This window comes from Mustela nigripes, chromosome 6 (assembly GCF_022355385.1).
Source record: "Mustela nigripes isolate SB6536 chromosome 6, MUSNIG.SB6536, whole genome shotgun sequence".
NCBI classification, from domain to species: Eukaryota; Metazoa; Chordata; class Mammalia; order Carnivora; family Mustelidae; genus Mustela; species Mustela nigripes.
This window is the reverse complement of record NC_081562.1, coordinates 87707477-87734962: the sequence shown is the minus strand read 5'-3', so window position 1 is coordinate 87734962 and position 27486 is coordinate 87707477. Positions and strand designations below refer to the sequence as shown.

Below are 27486 nucleotides of genomic sequence, written 5' to 3'. Positions count from 1 at the left end.
TGCCCTACTTTTCTGGTTGGATTTGGAGTACTCTGAGGACAGGGGTCCCACATCCTCTTCATCTCTGGGCCACCAGCTACCATTTAAGGAGTTTGGAACTGATACAAGTAGAAGTTGGTGTTTTTGGTGGGAGCAAAGGGAACTGAGAGGTGAAGGGAGGAGCATTGTACCTCTTCTGGAAGCTCTACCATTGTTCCTGAATTTCTGGGCTAGTGCAGCCCACCCCAAGAGGTCTCCTGGCCGTCCCACCCCTTCAGCCCTCTTCTCTCTTTTCCTCTTTTTCCCCCTTGCTCTTAGGGTAACGGCCAGAGAGTCTAAGAGGCCCAGAGGACAGTCAGGGTACAATAGGAGAGGGAAACCTGGCCCCGGAATAAATTAAAGAGGGCTTTCTGGAGAATATGACTTTATACTAGAATTTGGGAGAAGAGATGGGAGGACAGCATGGCACTTTTCTAGACTGGGCTGGAGTCAGCCAGCCAGTTTGGGAACTGGGAATCGTTAGTAGACAAGGAGCAGCAACTGGGGATCTGAGATTTACTTCTTTGCAATTGAATGAATAAAAGTATATTCAGTAGATTCACAGAGCATCTATTTATGTGGATGTAAATAGGTTATATGGACACAAATAGGGAGAAATTATGCTCTCAGAGAGCTTAAGATTTATATCTGTCCATCCAACACATACTTCATAAGCACTTAAAAAAAAAACAGGGATGCTATGGTATTCTGGGGTAGAATGTAGACTGTTGCAAATAAATCTAACTGTATTATAGTTCTATGACATAAATACAATAAAGGGGGTGGGGCAAAAAGTTGCTGACCTAAGTAACTTTAGAAAACAGTGTTTTGGGGCACCTGGATGGCTCAGTTGTTTAAGCATCTGCCTTTGGCTCAAGTCATGATCCTGGGGTCCTCAGATCCTCATTGGGCTCTCTGCTCACTGCTTCTCTCTCCTCCTCTCCCTCTGTGTTTTCTCTCTCTCTTGCTCTTGTGTTCTCTCTCAAGTAAATAAGTAATATCTTTAAAAAACCTCAGGGTTTTGCTGGAGAACTTTAAGGATAAAGATAAATGTACAGCATAATCTACATGAACACTGTGCTCTAGTTGATAAAGTTTCTCATGGGCTTATAGATTACAAATTTTTGAAACTGCTTTCATGTATACTTGGGTTGAACAAGTAAGTTATGGATATTGGGAAGTCAGATTTCCTTTTTTTTTTTTTTAAGATTTTATTTATTTATTTGACAGGGAGAGATCACAAGTAGGCAGAGAGGCAGGCAGAGAGAGAGGGAGAAGCAGGCTCCCCAGTGAGAAGAGAGCCCGATGCGGCGCTCAATCTCAGGACCCTGGGATCATGACCTGAGCTGAAGGCAGAGGCTTTAGCTCACTAAGCTACCTAGGCACCCGAGGAAACCAGATTTCTCACTGTTGGTGGGAGAAGTCACAGATAAGTAAGAGGGACAGGCTGGAATGTATCCTGTGATGTTTGGTTAGAAATCAGAGACCCAGTATGAACTCATATTTCACTTAATATATATACAGATGGGTGAATACAGAAGCAACTCTAGATATGTGTATCTACAGGTTTTAGTGTATGTATTATCTAACTCCGTTCTCTGAGTGGGCCTAGAAGCAATGGCACTCCAATAGCAGTGAGCACAACTAGCACCCAGATCTTGGTTTCTAACTACCATTCTCCAACAAAAGGAAGCAAAACTCTTTTGAGAAATAGCTGGTTCTAGGTCTGGTACAGGAAATACAAGATGAACTAGAACACCTTAGTATAAGAAAGTAAGGAAGTGCTCAAAAAACCAAAAAGATGGGAACATATTAAAGAGATGTAAGAACCAACCTGAAAGGGCTCTCAAAGGTCAAAGCTGAAAAAAATTTTATGCAACCATTAAATAATATAATTTTGGATTAAATAAGGTAGAAAATCAATATACAAGTGCATATGGATCATATTCACTTGCTAAGGCTGCTACAACAAAGTACCATTGATTATGTGTTTCAAAACAACAGAAATTTATGGCTTCATGGTTCTGGAGGCTAGAAGTCCAAAGTCAAAGTGCTAGCAGGGCCATGTTCTTTCTGAGACTCTGGGTAGAACCCTTTCTTGCCTTTTCCTAGCTTCTAGTGGTAACCATCTATTCTTGGCAACCCCTGGCTCGCAGATGCATCAGGCTAATCTCTGCTTCTGGCATCACATGGGCATCTTCATGTTGGCTTCCCTCTGTGTGTATCTGTCCAAATTTCCCCTTTTTACAAAAATACCAGTCATATTGGATTGGGATCTGTCCTAATGATCTGAACCTGGTTAAATCTGCGAAGAGCTTATTTCCAAATAAGATCATACTCGGAAGTACTGGGAGTTAGGACTTCAACATTTCTTCTTCTGAGGAATACAGTTCAGTCCATAACACTGATATAAATAAGTGGTTGAATAAACAAACAAATAAAAAAACAAACAAATGGGGACAAGAGGATAAATTTTCCTTCCAGGAGATTTCCAATGTATGTAGATACTCTGCTCTCCAGAAGGCAAGAACTTAATACCTCTCCCACCTTGGGCTAGACTTGGTGACCATGCTTCTAAAGAATAGAATACAGAGTGTTGTTTTTCCAAGAAAAGAGGGAGATGGGGTCAAAAGAATACACTACGGGAAGGAAAAATAGTAACTTCATAGGGAAGACATCTAGCAAACTCTACCTTAACCATGTGATCAAGGTTAACCTCACCAGAGTTGTCAAATGGGTATTCACGTGTCCCCTGATATGATGACATGGGAAACACTTCACCTCCGTGAATTTTTTCCCCACAAATCCATACCCCAATCCAACTATGAGAAGAATATCAGACAAATCTAGATTGCAGGACAGTTTAGAGGATACCTTGCATGTTTTCCTCAAGACTGTCAAGGTTATGAAAAACAAAGAAAGACTGAGAAACTGCCTCAGACCAGGGGAGACTGGGGAGAGATGACAATAAAAGCAATGTGGTACCCTGGATTGAATCTCAGAACAGAAAGAGGACATCAGTGGAAAAATGATCAAATCCAAATAAGTTGGGGCACTTGAGTGGCTCAGTGGTTAAATCCTCTGCCTTTGGCTCAGGTCATGATCTCAGGGTCTTGGGATCGAGCCCCACATCGGGCTCTCTGCTCAGCGGGGAACCTACTTCCTCCTCTCTCTGCCTACCTCTCTGCCTACTTATGATCTCTGCCTGTCAAATAAATAAATAAAATATTTTTTTAAAAAATTTAAAAAAACCCAAATAAGTTTTTCAAAAGTCAGGGGGCAGTGAGTGCCTGACTGGCTCAATTGGTAGAGCCTGCGACTCTTGATCTTGGGGTCATGAGTTCAAGGCCCATGTTAAGTGTAGAGATTACTTAAAAATAAAATATTTTTTAAAAATCCAAATAAAATCTAGAATTTAGTTTATAGCGATATACCAATGTTGGTTTCTTAGTTTTGACAAATATACTATAGACACATAAAATAATATCAGTGGGAGGAACTGGGTGAGAGGTATTGGGGAACTCTCCATATTATCTTTGCAACTTTGCAATAAATCTAAAATTATTGCAAAATAAGGGGCTTATTAAAAATACATATCATAGCAATGGTTTAATCTCAGTTTCTTTTTTAAAGATTTTATTTATTTGTCAGAAAGAGAGAGAGAAAGAGAGGTAGAGGGAGGAAGAGAGAGCATAAGTCAGGGGGAGGGGCAGAGAGAGAAGCAGACACCCCGCTGAGAAGGGATCCTGATACAGGACTGGATCCCGGAACCCTGGGATCATGACCTGAGGCAAAGGCAGACACTTAACTGACTGAGCTACCCAGGCACCCCTAATCTCAGTACCCAAACAAACAAACAAAAGTTTTGTATGTCCTATACCCTGAGCTAAGGATACAGAAATAAGTAAGATGGGGCACCTGGGTGACTCAATGTGTTAAAGCCTCTGTCTTCAGCTCGGGTCATGGTCTCAGGGTCCTGGGATCGAGCCCCACATCGGTCTCTCTGCTCAGCCGGGAGCCTGCTTCCTCCCCTCTCTCTCTGCCTGTCTCTCTGCCTACTTGTGATCTCTGTCGAATAAATAAATAAAATCTTGAAAAAAAAAAAAAAAAAAAAGAAAGAAGTAAGATGGCCCCTACTTCCAAGGAGATCACAGTCTACAGAGGATGTCCATATGAGCTACTGACAATGATAATGATAATAATTAATAATAATAATGCTAATAGTAGCTTATGTTATCTAATGTTTTCTATATGTTGAGAACTGTACTAGTACTTTACATTTAATGCTTACAGTAAGTTTACAGTTTATTATTCCCATTGTTCTTCCTATAGGAAAACACCAAGTCTTCAAAGAGAGAAGTGTTGGAGCAGGGGTTTGAACTCAGATCTCACTTGAACCCTCTGTGACCTGCCTTGTTGTTTCTGGCCTCCTACTTGCCTTCAGCAGTGTTGGCTGGAGGTCTTTGCTTAGAACCATCTACTGGGCAAATCCATATCCCAAAGGCCTCTTTATTTGTTTTTTTTAAAAGATTTTATTTATTTATTTGACAGAGAGAGATCACAAGTAGGCATAGGCAGGCAGAGAGAGAGAGAAGGAAGCAGGCTTCCCACTGAGCAGAAAGCCCAATGTGGGGCTCGATCCCAGGACCCCGGGATCATGACTCTATCTCAGGACCCCAGGATCATGACTCTAGCCGAAGGCAGAGGCTTTAACCCACTGAGCCACCCAGGCACCCCCAAAAGGCCTCTTTAAATATGATTATCTTGACTGGGAGCATCAGTGGTTAAATTCTGAGCCTTTAATATGTTGCTATGGTCAACATGGCTATCAGAACATTAAGTATCAGAAGAAAGAATATGGGAAATAAACCAGAGACATTACCTAAGATCCTAATAGAATTTTACAGCTGTACCTGTTTCAAGCCCAACACATCTAAACCATTCTTTTTTTTTTTTAGTATTTTATTGGGCGCCTGGGTTGCTCAGTGGGTTAAGCCGCTGCCTTCGGCTTGGGTCATGATCTCAGGGTCCTGGGATCGAGTCCTGCCTGCCTGCCTCTCTGCCTACTTGTAATCTCTCTCTGTCAAATAAATAAATAAAATCTTTAAAAAAAAATAAATAGATAAAATATTTTATTTATTTATTTGACAGAGATCACAAGTAAGTAGAGAGGCAGGCAAAGAGAGAGAGAGGAGGAAGCAGGCTCCCTGCTGAGCAGAGAGCCCAATGTGGGCGCCCCATCTAAACCATTCTTATTCTGTCCTCCCACAAACCATTCCTCAGCTTTCCTATTTTGCCAATGGTCTCAATACTTTCCCAATTTCCCAGTCATCCTCCACACTTTTTTCTTTTGAAATTACCTGGATATATCTGTTGATATTCCAGTTGGTTCTCCCATCTGGTCTTTTTTTTTTTTTTTAATGTAGGTCCGTGCCCAGCATGGCCCAGTGTGGGGCTTGAACTTATGACCCTAGGATCAAGACCTGAGCTATCAAGAGTCAAATGCTTAACTGATTGAACCGCCCACGTACCACCCCACCCCCAACCTGGTCTGAAAGTGTTTCCATTTCTATGGGCATCCTGATGGTTTGGGGTTCTCATTGTCTTTCACTTGGACCAAGCCAATAGCTTCTTTTGGAGTGCCCTGTTTTTACACACTACCTACTCGGTACCCAGACTATTCTCTCTAAAATGAAAAATAGAGCATATAATTCCTCTGCTTAGAAACCTTCAATGACTCTCTAAGAAATCCAGAATCAAGTCCAAATCCTTGGTTCTTAATCCACTTGTTCTATAGCCCTTATTATTACCTTACAAGAACCACCCACCCCTTGACCAAATATGCTCTTTAAATTCATACTTCTGAGCATTTTAAAAAGTATATTTAATTTATTTATTTGACAGAGAGAGAGATCACAAGCAGGCAGAAAGGCAGAGAGAGAGGGAAGCAGGCTCCCTGCTGAGCAGAGAGCCTGATGTGGGGCTCGATCCTAGGACCCTGAGACCATGACCTGAGCCAAAGGCAGAGGCTTTAACCCACTGAGCCACCCAGGTGCCCCTGAGCAATTTTTTTAAATGAAGATTTTATTTACTTGACAGAGTGTGAGTGAGAGAGAGAGAGAGAGAGCGCGCGAGAGCACCAGCAGGTGGCAGGTGGAGGGAGAAGCAAGCTCCCGGCTGAGTGGGGATCCTGACTCCAGACTTGATCCCAGGACCCTGGGGTCATGACTGGAGCTGAAGGCAGATGCTCAACTGACTGAGCCTCCCAGGCACCCTACTCCTGAGGTTTTATTCATAATCACACTCCTAACTTTTCCCTTCTTCTCCAACCTTATGTTTTCTAATTTTTTATTATCAAGCTCTGGATGAAATTGAGTCTGTTCACCCTGATCCCAAGAAGCTCACAGTCTCTGGGGAAAACAGAAAAGCAAATCAACAATGTCACCACATAAAGATAGGAGGGACCAAGGACTAAGTGGCACAAAGGGAGAAGAACCTAAGTTTGTCTGGGAGAATCAGAGAGAAGCCTTCACAGGGGAGGTGATGCTTTGATTGACTCTTGAAGGAGTAGAAATTTCACAGGGAAGGACTGAGGGGAAGGCTTCTAGGCAGTGGGAATAGCACCTGTCTTTACCAGTTACATGACTGTTCATCTTGTATCTCCTCTCAACATCTCTTATAGTTTATCTTGTATTTCTAGCAGCTTTTCATATACCATATCTTATCTTCTTCTGATTGGCTTATGAATGCCTTTAGGAAAGTGCCCACATCTTCTATTTCTTTCTCTTTTTTTAAATTAAATTAAAAATTAAAAAAAATTTTAAATAAACATATAATGTATTTTTATCCCCAGGAGTACAGGTCTGTGAATCACCAGGTTTACACACTTCACAGCACTCACCATAGCACACACCCTCCCCAGTGTCCATAACCCCACCACCTTCCCCCGACCCCCCTACCCAACAACCCTCAGTTTGTCTTGTGAGATTAAGAGTCACTTATGGTTTATCTCCCTCCTGATCCCATCTTGTTTCATTTATTCTTTTCTTATTCCCCAAACCCCCCATGTTGCATCTCCACTTCCTCATATCAGGGAGATCATATGATAGTTGTCTTTCTCCGATTGACTTATTTCACTAAGCATGATACCCTCTAGTTCCATCCACATCGTCGCAAATGGCAAGATTTCATTTCTTTTGATGGCTGCATAGTATTCCATTGTGTATATATACCACATCTTCTTTATCCATTCATCTGTTGATGGACATCTAGGTTCTTTCCATAGTTCAGCTATTGTAGACATTGCTGCTATAAACCTTTGGGTGCACGTGCCCCTTTGGATCACTACGTTTGTATCTTTAGGGTAAATGCCCAGTAGTGCAATTGCTGGGTCACGGAGTAGTTCTATTTTCAACTTTTTGAGGAACCTCCATGCTGTTTTCCAGAGTGGTTGCACCAGCTTGCATTCCCACCAACAGTGTAGGAGGTTTCCCCTTTCTCCGCATCCTTGCCAGCATCTGTCATTTCCTGACTTGTTAATTTTAGCCATTCTGACTGGTGTGAGGTGGTATCTCATTGTGGTTTTGATTTGTATTTACCTGATGCCAAGTGCACATCCTCTATTTCTGTTCCTCTGCAAAATGCAAAATGCAGGTTGTAAAACCTACTTTACAGAATTGTTGTAAGTGTGTTAGGGGAAATTCATGTGACATACTGGGTAGGTACTCAGTGTTTTTGTCTTTGTTTTCCTATAACGCATAAAGTTCCTGGCCCACACTAATGTACTCAGCATTTAATGAATGAATGATCCTACCCTGGTTCAAAAATCACTTTCACATCTGAACTCTGGGCCTTGAGAGGCCTCATTGGATGGGAAAAGATCCTGATCTTTCAGCAATGTTTCAGCAGGGCAAGGATACTAGCCTGTGAGAGCTAACCAAATAGATGAGAGCTGTTCAGTCTGAAGAGGAGGCAGAGATATTCAGACAACTCAAGTTCACTGAATGCTTACTTATATTTTGCATGATTCTCACAATGTTCCATTATCATCTCCACTTTGCAAATAAGAAGACCTATTTAGAGATGTTAAATACCTTGCCAAAGGCCACATAGCTAGATGGTGGGATCCACTGGATTCCGAGTTCAATGCTCTTTTCACTTCAACCTAAAAACTTTCATGATGCAGAAAAACATGAAGACTTTGGATAAGTTAAACACAGACTTCTTTGCTAAATTATCTAAATAGTCAAACCACATGTAACTTCTAGAGCTAGAGAGAGGTTGTTTTAAGGCAACTAAAAAGAAGGTAGCCTTATGTTGGGGGTAGGGTGGGAATAAACACAAGAAATGTATTATTATGATATACAGCACAGACTGAAAAAGGAAAGAAGTTAGGAAAGAATTAATAAGATCATATGTAAAATATCCCTGGTAAGTCACGAAAAGACTAGACCTTCTCTTTTTCTTCTTCTTGAGCTATGAGAATACCCTCAGCTTAAGTCTGGGCTCTTTCCAAAAGCAACCTGGGGCTGATTGAAGTCTGGGTTCCTGCCCTTTTTGGTAGGCCAGCTGTGCCCTCTTTATAACCTGTCTCTGGCAAAGCTGTTGAAGAAAGTATCCTAGGCTGTAACAAAACATTGGTCATAGTAAATATTTCTTTTTCCTCCCTAAAATTTTGGCCTGAAAGCCTAGAATTTAATATTAAACAACCAGAGTAAGTTAAGGGGGGTAGCAATTAAATCTATTACATCACCATCAAATATAGTTGACCCTTGAGCAACATGGGTTTGAACAGCACTGGTCCACATATAAGCAGATTTTTTTTTCGATAAATACAGGATAGCACTATGAATGTATTTTCTCTTCCTTATGATTTTCTTAGTAACATTCTTTCCTCCAGCTTACTTTGCTGTAAGAATACAACATATTTGTATAATATGCAAAATATGTGTTAACTGACTGTTTATGTTTATGTTCTGTTATGCTTATGTCATTAGTAAGCCTTCTGGTCAACAGTGGGTTATTAGCAGTTAAGTTTTGGGGGAATTAAAAGTTATATGCAGATGTATCATATTTATCAGGAAAAACCCACACATAAGTAGATCTGCACAGTTCAAACCTATGCCACTCAAGGGTCAACTGTACTCTTTGGGAAAGACTGAATAACTGTCTCAGATTGAGGAGACTAAGGAGACATGACAAGGGAATGTAATGTCGGATCCCAGATTGGATGTTGTACAAGGAAAAGGATATTAGTGGAACAACAGGTGATGTCTGAATGAGGTCTGTAAATCACTTAATAGTGTTATACCAACATTAATATCCTGGTTTTCAGTAATTATACTATGGTTATATAAGAAGTTAACATTAACATGTGGAATTCCATGCACAAGTATAAACTGTTTCAAAATTAAAAAAAAAGTATTGATGGTTTATTGACTTAATGCAAAATCTAAAACCATGAAACTTCTAGAAGAAAACACAGAACATTTTGTGACCTCGGGTTAGGCAAACATTTCTTAAATGGAACACCAAAAGCATGATTCATAAATTAAAAACTTTGAAAATTTGTACATCTTCATGATTATGAACTTCTGCTCCTGGAAGAACACTGTTAAAGGATGAGAAGACAAGACACAGACTAGAAGAAATGTACATCACATATTTGATGAAGGATTTGAATTCAAAATATATAAAGAACTTTCAAAATGCAGGATTAAGTGAAGCCACTCGATTTTTAAAACCGGACAAATGACTTGCACAGATATGGCCACTCTCTTGATTGTGGACTTATTAGGATTAGTTATGGATTAGCCTCAGGATCTTCACCTACAAAAAGGAGACATAATAAGATTCCCCACGGAAGACATATGGATGACAAGTATGCATCTGAAAAGATTTTCAGTATCATTAGTTATTATGGAAATGCGAATGAAAATCACAACGAAATACCACTACATACCTACTAGAATGGCCACAATGAAAAAGAATGACAACACCAGCGTTGGAAAGGTTGGGGAACAAATGGAACATTCATACGCCGCTGATAGGAATTTAAAATGATACAAGCATTTTGGAAAACAGTTTGGCAATTTCTCAAAAAGTGAAGCATACATCCACCACGTGGCACAGCCATTCCTTCCTAAGGGTTTCCCAAGAGAAGATGAAAAGTACGTCCAGACAGATTTGGCACACACGTTCATAGCAGCTTTATTTATAACAGCCCTAAATTGGAAACCACCAAATGTCCATCTGTCAACAGGTGAATCATAAGCAGTCTGTGGTATAACCACAGAGGAGCATACTACTCATCAATAAAACAATGGATGAATCTTAAGGTAATTATGCGGAATAAAAGGAGCCAGACACTCCTCCCCCACAAGAGCATATACCCCGTGATTTCATTTATGTAGAATTTTAGAAAATGCAAACTCAACTAGTGACCAAAAGCAGATTAGTTGTTTCCTGGGGATGAGAGAGTGAGAGGGAAGAATTACAAAAAGAGCGCAAAGACACTTTTGGAAGTGACGGGATATTCACTGTCTTGACTGTGGTGATATTTTCATGGGTATATACATAACTTACAAAATTGTACACCTTAAATATGTGGGTTTATTGTATGTCGATTATATCTCAATAAAGTTGTTTGATCAAATGCGTTTAGATACCAAGCACAAATTATCGATTAAATCCTGAGAATGCCAACAGATGGAGGATTCGCTGAAAGGGCCAGCCCCACACCTGGGACCTGATCTGAAAATCTCAGGTGGAATCACCATCAGTAACACTCTGAAAACACCTTCTTCTGACATCTTTCCATTTCAGGCCCAAACTAGCTAGCGAGTTCCTGGAAGGAGCCAGGAGACCTTGTGTGGGATGGCTGTGACTCTGGAAGCAGCCCTGGCCTGTTGCTCTTTGGCTGCCTTTGGGAGGAGTGGGGCTGAGGCTGGGGGCTATTGTCATAGCTTAGGAAGAGGAGGTCAAAGAGAAGCAATGAAGGAAACAGGAGCCAGAGATGAGTTGGGAAAAGTAACTCGATTTTTGCAGTCCAGGGGTTGGAAAGGAGCTAAGAGATCACATGCTTCAAAATTTTTGTTTATGGGTAAGAACACCAAGGCCTAACCTCAGGCACAGACTGAACTGAAGCTCTCATCCAGATTTCCCAATTTCCGATCTGCATTTACTTCCCTCATCGATTTCCATCATGCCAAGTGGCCAAGTGGCTGCTGTTTGGTATACAAGATGATGATGGCTTCCATCCCATCCAACATTTGTAACAATAACTATTTATAAGAATGAGATAAAGCCCAGGCTCTGAAGGATACCACAGTCTGTCAGAGACCGATCTATATACAGAGGTGACAGTTAAATAATAAAGGGTAGAAAAAAAGTGCTAGCGATGAGGCCCAAATGACATGGTTTGAGAATGCAGAGGAGGGAAAACCCTCCAATCTGGAAGAGAGATCTGGTGATGGGAGGCGATCTGGGCAGCTCCAAACACTCTTTAGTAGGTGCTCAATAAATATAAGTATCCTTCCACCCTTCACGTAATGACTCCCGCCTAACTTTACTTAGGTCACACTAAGAGCCTCTAGTCCGGAACAGCGTGACGTTTCGTGCCATTGAGCTTTACGCATCCAAAGTTCTCTCTTCCTGGAATGGACTGTCCTTCCCAGAACGAGCGGAAGATGACATGACCCAGAGCTCCGGCGAATAGAGAGCACACGGTAACAGCACAGCTCCGGTGAATATAAAGCATGCGGGAACTGTTAGGTGCACGAGCTATGGAGGCCAGCCTCAGGATCTTCATTTGCAAAAGGGAGATAATAACAAGATTCATTTCAGAAGGTTGCGGAGAGGATTAAAAGGACATTGCTACGAAGCCTTCCTCCGCGGCACGTCTCGCACAGAAGGAGCGCTCGGGCAAGATTGGCAGTCGCCGTAGGTGCGCAGCGACCTTCTCCCCGCCTAGCGCGGGAGCCGCCCCTTGGCTGCCCAGTCAGCGCCCAGGGCGCCGGGCGCGACCTCCGCGCCGCCACGTCGCCGCCTCCCACCCGCCGACACTCGGCTTTACCAGCCCCTACCCTGCGCTAGGTACCCAGTTCACCGGGCCGCGCCCGACTCTGCCTGCGTCCTCCGATTGGCTCTTGCAGATGTCCGTCGTCCTGGGCCGCTGAAGATTGGCCGGGGTGGGAGGGGAGGGGCGGGCCTCGGGGGAGCGTAGGAAGGGCGGGGACCCGGATGTGTGTGGTGGCGGCGGCCGAAGAGCTAGGGTGCGGAGCTGAGAGGCCTATGGATGAGGAGGACGCGGCGGCCCCGGTAGGCGGGGATCGGGGGCGGGGTCCCGGAGGCCTCGGGTCTCTCCCCGGAGCTTGAGGCAGGAGGCGGGGGTCCTGGGCGGGGGCTTCGGGGTCAGGGGCGTGGCGTGAGCCCGGGTCACGGGGCTTCCTGCCTCGGGACCCTCCTCGGTACCGGGCCAGGGGATCCTGCGCGTAGTCGCGGGGACGAGCCGGACCCCCCGCCCCCGGGTCTCGTCTGAGCGACCAGGCGGTGCCCAAGCTGGAGGAGGTACCCGGTGCGGCTGCCACTCGTGGGTGCCGAGGCTGTGCGGTTCTGGGCGAGCAGACGTCCCCAGGTCTGGGGGCCAGTATCTGTCTGGGGTGGAGCCCTGGTTGCGTGCGAGGAGGGCAGCCCCGCTGGTGCCTACCCTTCAGGGCCACGTGGTGGCTTGCAGCTACTGCAGGAGGGGGCGCTTTAGGATTGAAGGATTGAAATTCAGCCCAACTGAGGCTTATTTAAGCATCTACTGTATGCAAGGCACTGTCCGGCCTTGATGGAACCCCTGTCCCAGTGCTGGGTGACAGGAAGAGAAAATAACCTCCTGTTTTTCTCACTTTTCGCTTCCAGGAAAAAACCTATCCATCCATCATCCATCCATCCATTCATTCATTAGCATTGTGGTGATTTAAATACCCAGGTCATTCTGCTTCTCTTCATCTTCACTGCTACCATCCTAATGGATACCATGTCTCATTGGAGCTGCTGGAACAGTCTCCTGCTTAATTGTTCTCCACTTTTTTTTTTTTTTTTTTAAAGATTTTATTTATCCATTTGACAGAGAGAGATCACAAGTAGGCAAAGAGGCAGGCAGAGAGAGAGGGGAGGAAGCAGGCTCCCCACTGAGCAGAGAGCCCGATGCGGGACTCCATCCCAGGCCCCTGAGATCATGACCTGAGCCGAAGGCAGTGGCCCAACCCACCGAGCCACCCAGGCGCCCTGTTCTCCACTTCTGCTCTTGATTCTGTTATGATCGATTCTCCAGACAACAGCAGGAATGATCTTTAAGATCTGATAAGCCTTAAAATCCTATCATTTTCTTGCTTAAAACCCTCCAGAGGTTTCCCATCCCACTTGGAAGGAAATCCAGACTCCTTAACATGGTCTGCAGGGCCTTGTAGGGCTTCTCTCTGGCTCCAGCCTTCTTCCCATCCTCTTCTTGAACATTCTCCCACATGTTCCCTACACACCAGCCACCCTGGCCTTTTTGTTCCTCTACCATGCCTGCTCCCTTCCAGCCCAGGACCTGTGTCCTGGCTGTCCCCTCTACCTGAAGTACTCTTCCTTGGGCTTGTCACATGCCTGGCCTCTTCTCAAATCAAATGTCACCTCAGAGAGGCCTCCTCTGTCCATTGTATCCAAAGTAGTCTTTAGACTTTACCCCATTATTCTGTGTCACCCCACTCTGTTGTTTCTTCCACTGGCCAACACTGTCGGGTGTGTGTCTCATCTGTCATGCCTCCCAACTAGAGTGGAAGTGCAGTGAGAACAGGAATGCCACCTGTTTTTGGTGCATATAGCAGGAGTCAGTACATGTTTGCCGAATGAAAGGATGGCTTCGAGTCCAGTGCCCTGTCCACGTTCTGCGTCAAACAGGCTGAGCTGCTTTGCTCAGGGCCCTGCTTCCTTCTCAGTCCCCTTTTCCCTGTGGCAGGTTTGTTCTCATGAACAAGATGGATGACCTCAACCTGCACTACCGGTTTCTGAATTGGCGCCGGAGGATCCGGGAGATTCGGGAGGTCCGGGCTTTCCGATACCAGGAGAGGTTCAAGCACATTCTTGTAGATGGAGACACTTTGAGGTGAGGTGGCGGGGGTGGGGTGTGCTTTCACATTTTCCTTGCTCTGCCAGATCTTAGAGATGAAAAAGGGCTTTTTTGGAAGCAAGGACTGTCTACACTGGGTGGCCTTTGACCCCGAAGGCCTTTCTGAGTGGAGCAGCATGTGCGCCTACAGCCTGCCTGATTCTGGGTCACTCTGTCCTGGTCCACGTTGGAAGGAATTATGTCAGAGATAGGAAATGTCAGAGATAGTGCCTTGAGTTGCCCCAGCGCCTCGTTGAGAGGACTCCAGTGTGGGGTGTCTGTGTCTCCACAGCCTGGGTCTCAGGGGTTAGGTTTGGAGGAGAGTAGCCATGTCAGAGGCAGTGGATTTCATGTTTTGGAAAGGACCGTTCCCTAGTGCATCCTGCCTGCCACCGTCCAACCCTTTTGTTTGTATTTGTTTTCTCTCTCTTTTCTGGCTTGATCCCCTTCCCTGACTCCTTCTGAGCCTAATTTTCTCACAAAGCTGTCCCTGAGTGGGGGGAAGGAAGTAGTGCTTTTTAGCCTGGAGACAAGAAAGCTGAGGAGTGGGGACCGAATACCCATCTTCCAATCTACAAAGGGCTTTGGTACAGAGGATAGAGACCAGACTTTCTTCAGCTCCATTGAGGACAGAGCCAGAGGAAAAGGGCCGAAGCTGTAGTATGAGGGACTGAGGTTAGACAGGGTTGTGAGACCCCCCTACTAGGCAACTAGGGGAGGCTCTGCATTCTTTTCCCCCTGGAAATGAAGGAGCCAGGCTTGTGTTGGTCTGGTGTGGGCTGGACCCTGGCTGGAGGCAGCGGGAGGGGTGGGTGACCTCAAGTATTTCATTATGGTGTCTGTGCAGATGTCCTGAAGTGTGGCCTGATGGAGTCCTCTGTGTTGGCCCTTGTGGTGGGGGGTTGGGGGTGGAGATGCTGAGGCCCTCCCCCCAGCTCTTGGGCTAGGCTGCTCATGGAACTCCCCCCTCATTCTTCCCTCAGTTACCATGGAAACTCCGGTGAAGTTGGCTGCTATGTGGCTTCTCGACCTCTGACCAAGGACAGCAATTATTTTGAGGTGATCAAGGCAGTGGGTGGGCAGAGCAGGGGGAGAGCTTCTTAAGCTCTAGGGGGCTCTTTTACTAGATTCTTGATCTGATCCTTTTAATTTTCCATCGGGGCTGTCTCCTTGGCTGAGGAAAGGGCACAGGATAGTGTGGTGTCTCAGCTGAGAGGTGCCCTAGTCCTGTCACCCTGTCCCTCTGTTCTCCTGCCCCTCAGCTAGGTAGATGTTTACACATACCCCAGACTCTGACCCATGGCCTTTCCCACCTGCTAACCTGAGCCCAGCCTCTGCTCCATCTCCTGTCTTGTTTCCATAATTTGGAAATGATTTTCTAAGTAATCCTGATAAAGTAGGCCCCTAGTCTCCCCAGTGCTCCTCTGAGTGCCCTGACTTTTCTCTGATTCACATGTTTTTGGCCTCTCTGAGCCTTTTTGAGTTTTTGATGTCTGACTGCTCTTCCCCAAGCCCCCAGCAACTCATCCCATTTCTGGTGCTTGCTGACTGTTCTGTTCTCCTTTCCCCAGGTATCGATTGTGGACAGCGGGGTCCGGGGCACCATAGCTGTGGGGCTTGTCCCACAATACTACAGCCTGGATCATCAGCCTGGCTGGTTGCCTGACTCTGTAGCCTACCATGCTGATGACGGCAAGTGAGTTACCGTCTGTGGAATCTTACCCCTTTCCCATGGGTTTGGGGACCTTAGATAACAAAGGACTACCTTGGGTGACTGCTGCCTTTCCTTCACCTATCTTGGGGTATTTTCATGGACTTTTCTGATCAGGACAGAAAGGTGGCCTGATAGCGAGCCTTGGAGGTTTGCGGACTTAGAGGGGAGGGTGGAGCTCATGCGTGGACACAGGTAGGTGCATCACAGAATGACTGGGAGCAGCAAGAGGGGCCCCAGGGTCTGGTGCTCTGAAGAAGTTGGGAGTCAGGTCCTGTGTCTGTGCTGCTCCGTCCACAGGCTATACAATGGCCGAGCCAAAGGCCGGCAGTTTGGGTCAAAGTGCAACTCTGGGGACCGGATTGGCTGCGGCATTGAGCCTGTGTCCTTTGATGTGCAGACTGCCCAGATCTTTTTCACCAAAAACGGGAAACGGGTGAGTGGGAAATCCTGGGTGGGATTTAAGTGGCTTGAAGCCATCCAAGAAATTGTGGGAATGAAAATTGCCCAGCTGGGGTTTGCCCAGGGACCTCTTGGCTTAGTTCCCACCTCCTTCAGGCCATCCTCAGCTTCCCCCGAAGTCTGCACCTGGGAGAAGCCACTTCCCCGGCCCAGAGAAGCTGGGACATTAGCCTAGATGAGAGATGCAGAGGGGCAGGTGGACCGAAATGGGGTAGGGGAAGCAGGATTGGGTGATGTGGGGGAAGGTTTTGAGCAAAAAAAGAGAGGGAGAGGTTATGGCTTTGACGCATAAGCTGGAGGTCCTCTTCGGAGCTTTGACTTGAATGCTTTTGAGGATATGTCCTTTTTGTGTTTTTTTTCTTGTTTCACATCTTTCCTTCCCTCTTCAGAGAGAGCCTAGTAGTGCTGAAGGGATGGGGAAGAGCAAGTAGAAGAGAGGGACCCCCCAGCTCTCTTTCTTCTCCTACCCAACTCCCTCTCCCACCCTGGGAGGATGGCTTTCTCAGGCCTTGGCCACGACGACGTCCTTCCTTAGTGTCTCTGCCTCTGCTCTTTCCTGCTCCAGAACACACTCACATGCCCAAGGTCAAGAGACTTGTGTTTGCCGTCTAGCGCTGTGGATGCCTTGCTTGTCCAGGAATCCTTAGTCACTTTTTAAACTTCTCTGTACCTCTTTTTTTCTGTCTGTCAGTGTGTGTGATAATTATTTGTTGCATCATCTCAGAAGTACCCTGGTGAGAATTAGGTGCACTGAGGAACAGGATGCCAGGTGGCAGCTCCCTCCCTCCGGCCCTCCCTCCCTCCGCTGCAGGTGGGCTCCACCATCATGCCCATGTCCCCAGACGGACTGTTCCCGGCGGTGGGCATGCACTCTCTGGGTGAGGAGGTGCGCCTGCACCTCAACGCTGAGCTGGGCCGCGAAGACGACAGTGTCATGATGGTGGACAGTTATGAGGATGAGTGGGGCCGGCTGCATGATGTCCGAGTCTGCGGAACTGTGAGTGACAGGCGGTGGGATGGGGGTGGTCGCGGGGAGGGCTGGGCCGAACCTCCCTGGGCCGCATAAGCGGGTCTGAATTACTTAGAATGGGGAGTGAAGACAGTGTCTTTTGTAGGGTTTTGGGAGATGGAAATTTGGGACCTTGACATGATTCTTTGAATCCAGATCCATGTTCCCCTTAGTGCTGATTGTCCTTCTTCCCTTACCCGGCCCGGAGAGCTCAGGTTAGTTGCTCTACTCTCGGCACGGCACTAGGTTCTACTTTGCCTTCTTTGGTTCCTTCTGCACCCGGTGCCCTCTGCTGCCCTATACACCTGCCTTTGAAAGGCTGGGGCTCACTTGCAAGTGGGATGCCTGTATCCCCATTTCACCGCATCCCAGTTCAGCGGGTCCAAACTCTCCATTCACTGTCACAAGTCCCAGTCCCGTGGGGGAAGGTTCTGAGATCTTTTTGTAGTAAGCGTGACTATCAGAGTCTTCCGTCTTCTCCCTACATTTAAAAAAAATATTTTTTTAATCTATTTGACAGAGACACAGTGAGAGAGGAACACAAGTAAGGGGAGTGGGAGAGGGAGAAGCAGGCTCTCCGCTGAGCAGAGAGCCCGATGTGGGGCTCAATCCAGGACCCTGGGATCATGACCTGAGTTGAAGGCAGACGCTTAATGACTGAGCCAGCTAGGTGTCCCCCGCTACATTTTTTTTTTTTAAAGATTTTATTTATTTATTTGACAGAGAAATCACAAGTAGACGGAGAGGCAGGCAGAGAGAGAGAGAGGGAACAGGCTCCCTGCTGAGCAGAGAGCCCGATGCGGGACTCGATCCCAGAACCCCGAGATCATGACCTGAGCCGAAGGCAGCGGCTTAACCCACTGAGCCACCCCGGCGCCCCCCCCCCCCCCCCCCGCTACATTTTAATAGAGGACAAGAACAGAGGCAGATGAAAATTCCGTGAGCGTCCTGGACTTCGCAAAGCTTGCTTTTTTAGACATCTTCCCAGTGTACCTGGTCTGGTCTCTCCCTGGATTTGAAACTTTCTTGGGGAATATTTGAACCTTGGGAGAGGGAAATTCTTCACCTTTACCCTCTCTGCCTCATGCTGGGTTGGGAGTGAATGGCTGCTGAGTCAGGGGTCTTGCCCTGATCTCCAGTGGGCTGCTTGGGCCTCCCACTTCGAATTGTCCCCCTGCTGCCCTCTTGGCTCCTGGCTCAACCTTTTTCTCCACCCTCTGGCCTTCTCACCCGAACCAAGGCTGTTTTCAGTTCAGCCTTTGGTAGCAAAACAGAAACAGTGGGGGGCGGGAGTGGATTATGAGCAAGGCTCCCCCCATCCTGGAGTTCAAGGTGAGTCAGACTTAAGGAAAATGGCAGCATGTTTGCCCTCCTGTTGCTTCTGATACTCCACACCCCCTCTGGCGTTGGGTTCTGAGGATGGTGCTGGCTGCAAGCCAGGGACTTCAGATCCCCACTCCTTGACCCTCATCTCTTTCGTATCTTTTCCCCCTTCCACTATCCACTATCATTTTGACAACATCTACAGAGTTGAATTTGGGACTGAGCCAGGGTGATGTTCCAGCTCTCATCCCTGACCTCTCCTCAAGAGTGTTTTCCTGGCATCCTTTCCCTGCCTGGACCTGTCCCCACTCTGCCCCCAGCTCCTCCCAGGCAATCTTTTCTAATTGATGTAGAATCCTGTAGACATTTATAAATAGCCTTCCTTCCTCTCTGCCCTCCCCCAGTGCCCTCAGGTCACACTTTGGAGAATTTTTTCTTTCTTAGACATGAGCCGTGAAGTCTGGCTCTTGTCTCAGACCCTCACCCTAGGCTAGGACTGCCAGCAGGGTGGGCACTCGGTTCCCTGAGCACCTGCTCCCCTGGGGCAGACTAGGGCATGAGCCTCTTGACGGATATCTGCCTCTCTCCTCCTCTTGCCATCTTTCTTTCTTTCTTTCTTTCTTTCTTTCTTTTTTTTTTTTAAGATTTTATTTATTTATCAGATAGAGATCACAAGTAGGCAGAGAGGCAGGTAGCGGTCGGGGTCGGGAGGGAGGATGAAAGCTCCCTGCTGAGCAGAGAGCCCAGTGTCGGGCTCAATCCCAGGATGCTGGGATCATGACCTGAGCCAAAGGCATAGGCTTTAATCCACTGAGCCACCCAGGCACCCCCTCTTGTCATCTTTCAAATGAGGGTGACTTACCCAGTTTCTTCCGTCCCCACTTATCTCTTGCCCTGCACCCTCTTGTCCCTTCTGACCATCCAGTGTCGTTCTGATCCAGCCCTTAGAGTTTTGTTTCCTGGAGGAGCCTGGGAGAGGTCAGTAGGGCCATGCCTGTGCCTCCCATTTTTAAAGATGTCTAGCTCAGCTGTTTCTCCTATTTGCTCTTCCTGTTTTCCGTCCCCTCTGTGGGGAGCCCTTCCCTGGAGCCTCAGACCTCTTGCTGTGGGTTGGAGCCTGTCTTTGGTGAAGTTTCCAGTCGAGTGCCTTTAGAACCATAAAGGTTTGAGAGAGGCTCTGATGCCATCCAGACCAGGGCTTCTCAGTGCAGAGCTGGAGACCATTCCCTGACACGCATGGCCTGCAGCGTCCCCGGTGCCCAGACCCACAGTGCTTGGAGTTCCCTCCTGTAGTCATCCTTGTCATCATGACAGCCCTCATGTTCCCACAGCTCTTTTTGTTGTGTGGCTGATGAAAAGACAGCCCCACTCAGAAGTGAAGAGACTGGTTCAAATGTCAAACAGTGAATTAGCCACGAAACTAAGCCCAGACACTCATTCTTGGATCCCTTGCCCTGGTCCTGTCCACTGCTGGATACATGCTGTGCCTTTCTCCCTAGCTGCTCTCCTGTAGCCCATCGTCTCTCCTCCTGGCCCCTCTCATAAGATGAATCCGGAATTCTGGGCTTAACTTCCCACTTGCCCTGTGAGTCTCCTGACTAGCTCCCATTCGCCCCCGTCCTTCTAGAGGAACTTACCTGGCTGCCATGGGACCCTTTGCCTCCTAGGCCTCTCTCTCAATTCGGAGTCTCAGTTATCCTCTGTCTTCCCTTCTCAGCGGTTCTTCCCACAAAGAAGAGCAAATTCTTGACCCCCATTTTTTTTGGCTCTAATGTTACATTATGAACGATTTCCAACATACAGAAAAGTTGAAGCAACAGCACAGTGAGCACCTATCTCCCCACTACCTAGCTTCAACCGTTGTCATATCCAGACTAACCTGGCTCTTTCTTGGGTGGAATTCTTCCCCCTGCATCCTGGGGCCTCAGTTTCCCCTCCCAAGGAGTTCCCCCCCACTTTGCAGAGCACTGAGGGTGTTGAAGAGTTGCTGCCATGTTTGCTCAGGGATGGGGGTGTTGCCCCTCACCTCATCCCTGCCCGCAGGCCTTGCAAAGTGAAGTCATGTGTGGGAGGGTGGGGGGCAGTAGGTAAAGCTGGGGGATTAGACTCATTCTGTCTTTGTTTCCTGCTCCTAGCTCCTCTGGCAACTCCTTAGTGACGGGACAACACCTCTGGTATACAAAGAGGGGTGAAGGAGGCCCCACCCTCTGGGGTCCTCCCCCAACCAACCTAGGAGGAGACCATGTTGGGGCCGGTGGGGAGCATATTCTGGGTTCCTATTTCAGCTGCTTCTAGGCCCTCAGGGCACTGAGCCCTCCCTTGCTCCTGTCAAGAGGGATTAGGGTCTCTGCTGGCAAGAGGAGAAGGGCTGCCAGAGGAGGAGGGCGGATACCAGCAGGAGAGAAGAGACTGGGAAGGCGCACTGCTGGTACTCAGTGGGGGGTTGGAGCACAGGAGACTCTCTGCCCCGGGTGCTGTAGCCTCAGCCCTGTGCCCTCGAGTCCACCTGTTTGGCCTCCCCAGGCTTTGGGGGTGTGAGGAGGAGGTGCAAGAGTCAGGGGGGGTTGAGAGCCCCAAGGAGTGCGTGACCCTGTCCCCACCAAAGATGTAGGGGTGCATTCCTGTTGGTCTGGCATTGTTGAAGGAGACAGCTGGTGGATTGGGATAGAGTCATCTGGGGCTCAGCTCTCCTAGGTGGGGAAGTGACCAGTTCTGGGAGCCTAGAGGGCCACTGTAGTGGGAAGTAAGGGCTAAGATGGATCGTTTCCTTCTGTGATTGGCAGGTCTAGTCTGTTGTAGCTCTGGAGTGGCTGTTAATGTTTAGGGAGCACTGACGTGTTGGAATGGTGTTGGAATGTTCAGGTCCAAGCCCCATTTCCTGATTTCGGGAAAGGTAGAAACAGCTACTGAGCCCCTGCTGGGTGAGGGCTCTGTGCTGGGCACTTGACACCCTTCATTTATTTTGGAAACACAGGTGGTAGTATCCCTATGTCACTGTTGAAGAAACTGAGGCCTAAAGCAGCGGAAATCACTTGCTCGAAGTTAGTGGCTAGTAAGTAACTGGAGTTAAGATTGGAACCTGGGTCCATGTGATTCTCTTTCTAACGGAGAGGCTTCCAAGGCACAGGCTGAGGGACCAGTATCGAGAGTCTGGCAGCTCAGGGGTAAAGCTCCCATCTGCTCTCAGGCCCTGGTCTCAGGAAGGGGGAGTGAACTTGAGCTAGGATCTGACCATGAGGCCACAGTGCCCAACTGCCCCTGTAGGTGCTGGGAGCGCTCTGGGGGGACTCACTGTGAGGGCTCGGGGGGCCTTCACCAGACAGGAGCAGGAGATCCCATGAGAGAGCAGCAGGGGAGTTGGGGGGCTTACAGCCTGCGGGGCGGCTGTGCCTCACTTGTGGAGGGCAGCATTGCGGGGACCTAGCCTCCCAGCCATCAGTCATCATGTCTGAGTGGTGGGCCGGCTCCGGAGTGGGTTGCAGAGTCCTGGGTCATGTATTTGGTCCTCCTGACCTTTTAGCTGGAGAAAGTGGCCCCATGCTGTGTGCGGCCCAAGACCACAGTCTGCAGTCTCCTCAGGGCTGAGGCTGAGGGAATGGTTGGGCGGGTTTTTCCCAAGGATCGGGATCTGGAGCATCTGTCTCTTGGCTCTCTCTGCGAAGAACACTGTGTTTCCTATGCAGAGGCCAGTTGGACGAAATGGGTCAAGGGCAGCTGTGGGGTCCCCCACCCAGCTCTGCAATGCTGGCCGGAGAGGGTGGGTTGGGGGCTGCGCACACTGGGCGGGCTGGGAGCCTGCGAAGACGCCACCCCTCAGGCCTGCAGGGAGCTGGAGGAGGAGTCCGGCTGGGCAGACAGCACAGAGGGCCGAGTGGGGAATTCCAGCAGTGTGGAATAGTGAGTAAATCAGAAGATGGCCTGTCAGGGACCCCCATTCTGAGGAAAGAAAGCAGTGGGAACTAACAGAAGAGACCTGGGCTAGGGATGTGACTATGAAAGAGCCAGTGTAACCTGAAACACGCAGGGTGGTGGCCGGAGGACATTGAAAGGCCTGGGTGTGGATGTCCCAGGCAGCCCTGGCTTTTCCCCTGCCTCTATTCTCTTTTGGAGCAGGAAGAGAGGATGGACTTGAGGTGGCTGAGCTTTGGGGATCCCAGCCCAAGAAGGGGGCCCAGTTCCTCCAGTTCCTCTCTGAAGCAGTGGTGCGGATTGCAGGCCCTGCCTGTGCTGGAGACACATGCAGGCTTCCATGCTGGTGCAGGCGAGCCTCATTCCTTTCCTGTTCAGGCATGAGTTCTCAGGGGGGTGAGAGGCCAGCGTCCAAAGGCTTGCCAGAGAAAGTGGAGGAGGTCCCCAGGCAGTGTTTTCTTTGGGGCTGGAGGGGCGGGAGGATAGAATAAAGTCTTGAGGGGCAGTTTGGCTAATTAAAAAGGGATTAAGGACTCCCAGGTGATGATGAGGGTGGGGAAAGAGGGGATGGGGTTGAGTCATAACCTCACCATTACCATGACAACTGATAAATAAATCCTCCCAGCTTGGGGGTTGCCGCCCCATCATGCCCAGGCAGGACCACTGTGGAACTGAAGAGCCCCAAGAGTCCATCAGTCACCTCCCCTCTCCCCACAGCCCCACATACCCCAGCCCTCTGCAAGAGCTATGAGGGCCTGCAAGCAGGAAAGCTTGCCTTCATGTGTTTGGCCTGCCCTCATGTTAAGTAAAGGAGTAGAGCTGGTCATTCTGGGTTCTCTGGCTTCCCTCGGCACCTCCCTGACCCAGCTGCCTGACCCAGCTGTCCAAAGGCGAGTAAAACGGACCTTGAGGAATTATGGTAGTCCCATCCCAGGCAGAATCGGTTTCTGAGCTCATCTCCCTTTCTTCAGACATCTAGAGCAGGCACTCGCACCCTCCCTGTCCTCCCCATTAGGCCCCTCCAGGGGTCTGCTCAGCCTGGTCTTCAGGGCTCCTCCTCCTCTCTGCGCCCAGGGCCCTTGGGGAGGCCTCATCCAGCAGGATGATTCAGGGAAGTGATGCCACAGCCCGGAGAACTCCCCTGCCCCCCACCCTCCGCCATGTGCTCCCTGGAGCTCAGCCTTCCGGGTTGCTGGGCTTCTGCCCACTTCTCTTCCAGAGCAAGGAGAGACTGCGGCTCAGGCGGCAGGTGTGTGTAGGGCTCACCCCTTCTGCCCATGCTGCTACATTTGCTGCCCGCCAGTCCAACCTGTTCTCTCATGCCTGCCTAGAACGTAGGGGCCCACGGTGCGCTGCTAGGGGCCTTTCCCTTTCAGCCAGAGGTTTTGTCAGACCCAGGAAGCTGGTCTCGAGTGCCTTGGGACCAGGTTTCTAGGGCGGGTGTCCATCTGCCCTCCGCACCACCCACTGCCCTTGGCTCTTCCCCCGCAGCTGCTGGAGTACTTGGGCAAGGGCAAGAGCATCGTTGACGTGGGGCTGGCCCAGGCCCGGCACCCACTGAGCACCCGTAGCCACTACTTTGAGGTGGAGATCGTGGACCCTGGAGAGAAATGCTACATCGCCTTGGGGCTGGCCCGGAAGGTGGGCACTCATGCTGGCTTTTTACCTGTATTGCTACTCAGGCCTGGGCCTATTGGGATGGGACCTGGAGACTCTTGGGGAAATCGGGGAGAGGCATTGGGCAGGCATGGACAGAGTATGGTTATATGTGTTCACTGTGGGAGGGTACAGACCCTTCCCCCTCCTCCGTCACAACCCAAGAGATGGTCGTGACTGTACCATGCACACTGAGCCTGAAGGTGGGGCTAGGCACAGCCTGCAGCGCCAGCTGTGAAAGCCAGGTCTCCTGGTCACCTTCCCTGCTTGTCCTGCTTTCCCCAGTGCCTGAAGGCTGTGGGAGGCTGCAGGGGTATGAGCAGCCATCTGTCTGAGAAGACTGAAAGTTCAGATGCCCTCTCCTGTCCTTTTTCCATGCATGCTACCATAGGTTTTCTTTTTCCTTCTTGGTGCAGGATTATCCCAAGAACAGACACCCTGGCTGGAGCAGAGGCTCTGTGGCTTATCATGCAGGTGAGCTGGGGCTGTCCTGAGGCCATCAGGGCTGTGGGGCATATACAGGTACAGGGACATCCATTTTCCTGAACCCCCCTGTCCCCCCTGCAGATGGGTCTCCCCTCTAGCATCTGGCTGGAGAGCCTTTCTCTGCTGCCGTATCATTTCCCCTTCCCAGGCTGGTAGTGCTTTCTCCTCGTCTGTGTTTTTCCTTCCAGCCTGAAAAACGAGGGGAGCCGAACAGGGGCGGGGGGATCTGGGCCCGAACTGGACATTCCAGGCCTCTGAGTTGGCTCCCTCTGCGCCCTTCTTGCAGATTCTGCACTTTTTTTTTTCAGTTGGCTTGACTCTGTTTAGGGCTTTCTTTAGAAAGGAGTTGCCGTGAGCTCCTCTTGTCACCTTCATCCCCTTCTCGGCCCCTCGCGCCTCTCTTGCCACCTCCCTGAGCAAGTCAGCCCCTAAGCTACTTTAGTGGACAGACATTGTATCACTTTTTTAAAAAAATCTGGGGCCTCTTCCTACTTCTGTCTCTCCATTTTTGTTTCATCTTGACTCCCTCTCTTCCTCAGGGCCAGAGAGGGAGGTGAGCAAGGATTCTGCTCAAAATACAGGCCTCTTTGGTTGGGTGAGGGGAAGTGTCAGCCCCTCCTTCAAGTGTGGGCCTTATCGTCTCCCCTCCTCCCCGGCAGATGACGGGAAGATCTTCCATGGCAGTGGTGTGGGCGACCCATTTGGGCCACGCTGTTATAAAGGGGACATTATGGGCTGCGGAATCATGTTCCCCCGGGACTACATTCTGGACAGTGAGGGTGAGTGGGGTAGGGGTGGCCAGCCAGGCTGATCGGGCAGACGGTGGGGGCAGCACCACAGGAGCTCAGTTTTCCTGGCCTCCTAGGTGACAGTGATGACAGTTGTGACACAGTGATCCTGTCCCCTACTGCCCGAGCCGTCCGGAACGTCCGGAATGTCATGTACCTGCACCAGGAGGGAGAAGAGGAAGAGGAGGAAGAAGAAGAGGAAGAAGATGGGGAAGAGATTGAGCAAGAGCATGAGGGCAGGAAGGTGGTGGTAAGTGGGGAGAGTGTGGGCTTAAACTGGGGTTCCTGGGCCTGGGCAGGGGCTGGGGTAGTGGGGAATAGGAGGGGAGCCAGAGGCAGGAAGAGGGAAAGCCTCGTGATGGGCGTGTTCTGAGATGCTGGATGCAGGCAGACTATGGTGGGGAGCTGGTTTCCAGACGCCCTCTTGCGGTCACTTCCCACGTCACCTGAGTCTGTCCCCTCTGGTGGTTCTGGGAGTTGGGAGCTTCGAGCGCTTGGGCTTCAAGCCTGTATCATCAGAGGAGGCCAGAGCCAGCCTGCTCCACTCCTCTCTGTGCCCCCACCCCCAGGTTTTCTTCACTCGGAATGGCAAGATCATCGGAAAGAAGGATGCTGTCGTACCTTCTGGTGGCTTCTTCCCCACCATAGGAATGCTGAGCTGTGGGGAGAAAGTCAAAGTGGATCTGCATCCCTTGAGTGGCTAGGGGCTTTTCCCCTAGACCTGCCCCGTCTCCTTTTCCTTGCCCTTTGCAGAACCAGGTGCCCAGTTCCTACCTTCCAGGATTTGTTTATCCAGCAGGCCCCAGGGAGTGTGTAGTCCCTCCACTTCTCACAGATCAGGCCCCTGCCAAGCCCCTCTGTGCCCACGTCCCTGACCTGATAACACCCTGATCATCAGTCAGTCCTGGGCCCAAGTCCCTGGTTGGAAAGGAGCAGGCCCAAAGAGTGGTGTTGCTCTGTTGGTGCATGCCACTTGCTCTGGCTGGTGGACCCCCCTTTGCCCCCTGGCCGTGTGAGTGGAGAGGAGTGGGCACCTGTCTCCGCTGCTGTGTGGGCACAAGGCTCTTCTGAGGGTGGAGTGGAGACTGCCCGCTCCCCTATTTAACCACAGTATTTCTCCTTGCATCTTCTCTTTTTTTGTTCCCTGCCCTCATTGTGTGGACCAGTTGCTGCTGTTATCCCCCCTGGCTGGGCTAGGGGGGCTCTCTTGGGCCTTGTCTCTCCTTCCACTGACTGTTGTCCCAGGAGTACTATTCCAGGGTCTCTGTTCTTTCCCCTGAGAGCCTCTTTCTCCCTCACCGCCTGCTCGCCTGCCCACTGAGAATCTGAGTCTCTGGCCTCCCCCAGCTGTACGCACCTAGGTGGGAGTCTGTCATGTGTTCAATGGAATGAGAGGGGCTACTCGGTGAGGGGGGCTGGGGTCTTGGCTCCTGTACCCCCCTTGCCATCCTTGGGATACCTGCGGCCTCCTTGTCCCCAGTTCCCCAGGCTTTCAGCAGAGACTCCAAAGGGGATCTCTCTTGCCGTGGTGAGGGCAAGACCCCAGAGCTGTGGTTGTGAGCCCAGAGGGCAGCTTGGCCCCTCACTCCCCTTCCCTGCACAACCCCCCACCCCGGGTCCCAGCTTGCTGCCTGTGCCAGTTGCCTGTTTTGCTTCAGTGTTTGATTCTAGCTCTTACATGTGTCCTCCCCTACTGAGCCCTCCTGTCTCCTACTGCCTTGACCCCTGACCCCCTTCCTATACAGTGACTTCTGGGAGGAAGAGGGAGCAGGAGCTGTTGACCTTGGTTTGCACAGAGTGGGTGGGCCTTGGTGAAAGGGGGTGAGCTGCTGTATTGCTGGGGTCCCCTCTTTCAGCCCTCCACTACAATGTATGAAATGTATGTACAGCCCAGAGATGTTTATACAGCCAATAAAGATGGAGTTTCTGTATTTATCAGCACGGCCTGGACAGGGGAGTCCTTGCCACTCCACAGGGCAGGGAC

General features: G+C 49.4%; 1 protein-coding gene across 3 annotated transcripts; it reads left to right on the top strand.

Moving 5' to 3' along the window:
- The first annotated feature begins 12226 nt into the window (after positions 1-12226).
- Positions 12227-27440, top strand: SPRYD3 (SPRY domain containing 3). 3 transcript variants are annotated; one of them, XM_059403202.1, is made up of 11 exons: positions 12228-12336; positions 14009-14155; positions 15142-15217; positions 15730-15854; positions 16170-16305; positions 17143-17328; positions 24064-24213; positions 24645-24702; positions 25374-25493; positions 25580-25752; positions 26072-27440. In XM_059403202.1, exons 1-11 carry the CDS (start codon positions 12314-12316, stop codon positions 26204-26206), a joined length of 1329 nt encoding a protein of 442 aa, XP_059259185.1. In that variant the 5' UTR covers positions 12228-12313; the 3' UTR covers positions 26207-27440. The 3 variants fall into 3 exon arrangements, with proteins under 3 accessions (XP_059259188.1, XP_059259187.1, XP_059259185.1); XM_059403205.1 differs by lacking the exon at positions 17143-17328 and having other exon boundaries at positions 12227-12336; XM_059403204.1 differs by lacking the exon at positions 24064-24213 and having other exon boundaries at positions 12227-12336.
- The last annotated feature ends 46 nt before the right edge of the window (positions 27441-27486 follow it).

What these genes read in the sequence shown, in the direction of transcription:
- SPRYD3 (XM_059403202.1), top strand. Translation starts at nt 12,314, where the DNA reads ATGAGGAGGACGCGGCGGCCCCG. An exon ending in AGGAGGACGCGGCGGCCCCG is followed by an intron (nt 12,337 to 14,008) that starts GTAGGCGGGGAT and finishes TCCCTGTGGCAG; the next exon opens with GTTTGTTCTCATGAACAAGA. An exon ending in AGGACAGCAATTATTTTGAG is followed by an intron (nt 15,218 to 15,729) that starts GTGATCAAGGCA and finishes TCCTTTCCCCAG; the next exon opens with GTATCGATTGTGGACAGCGG.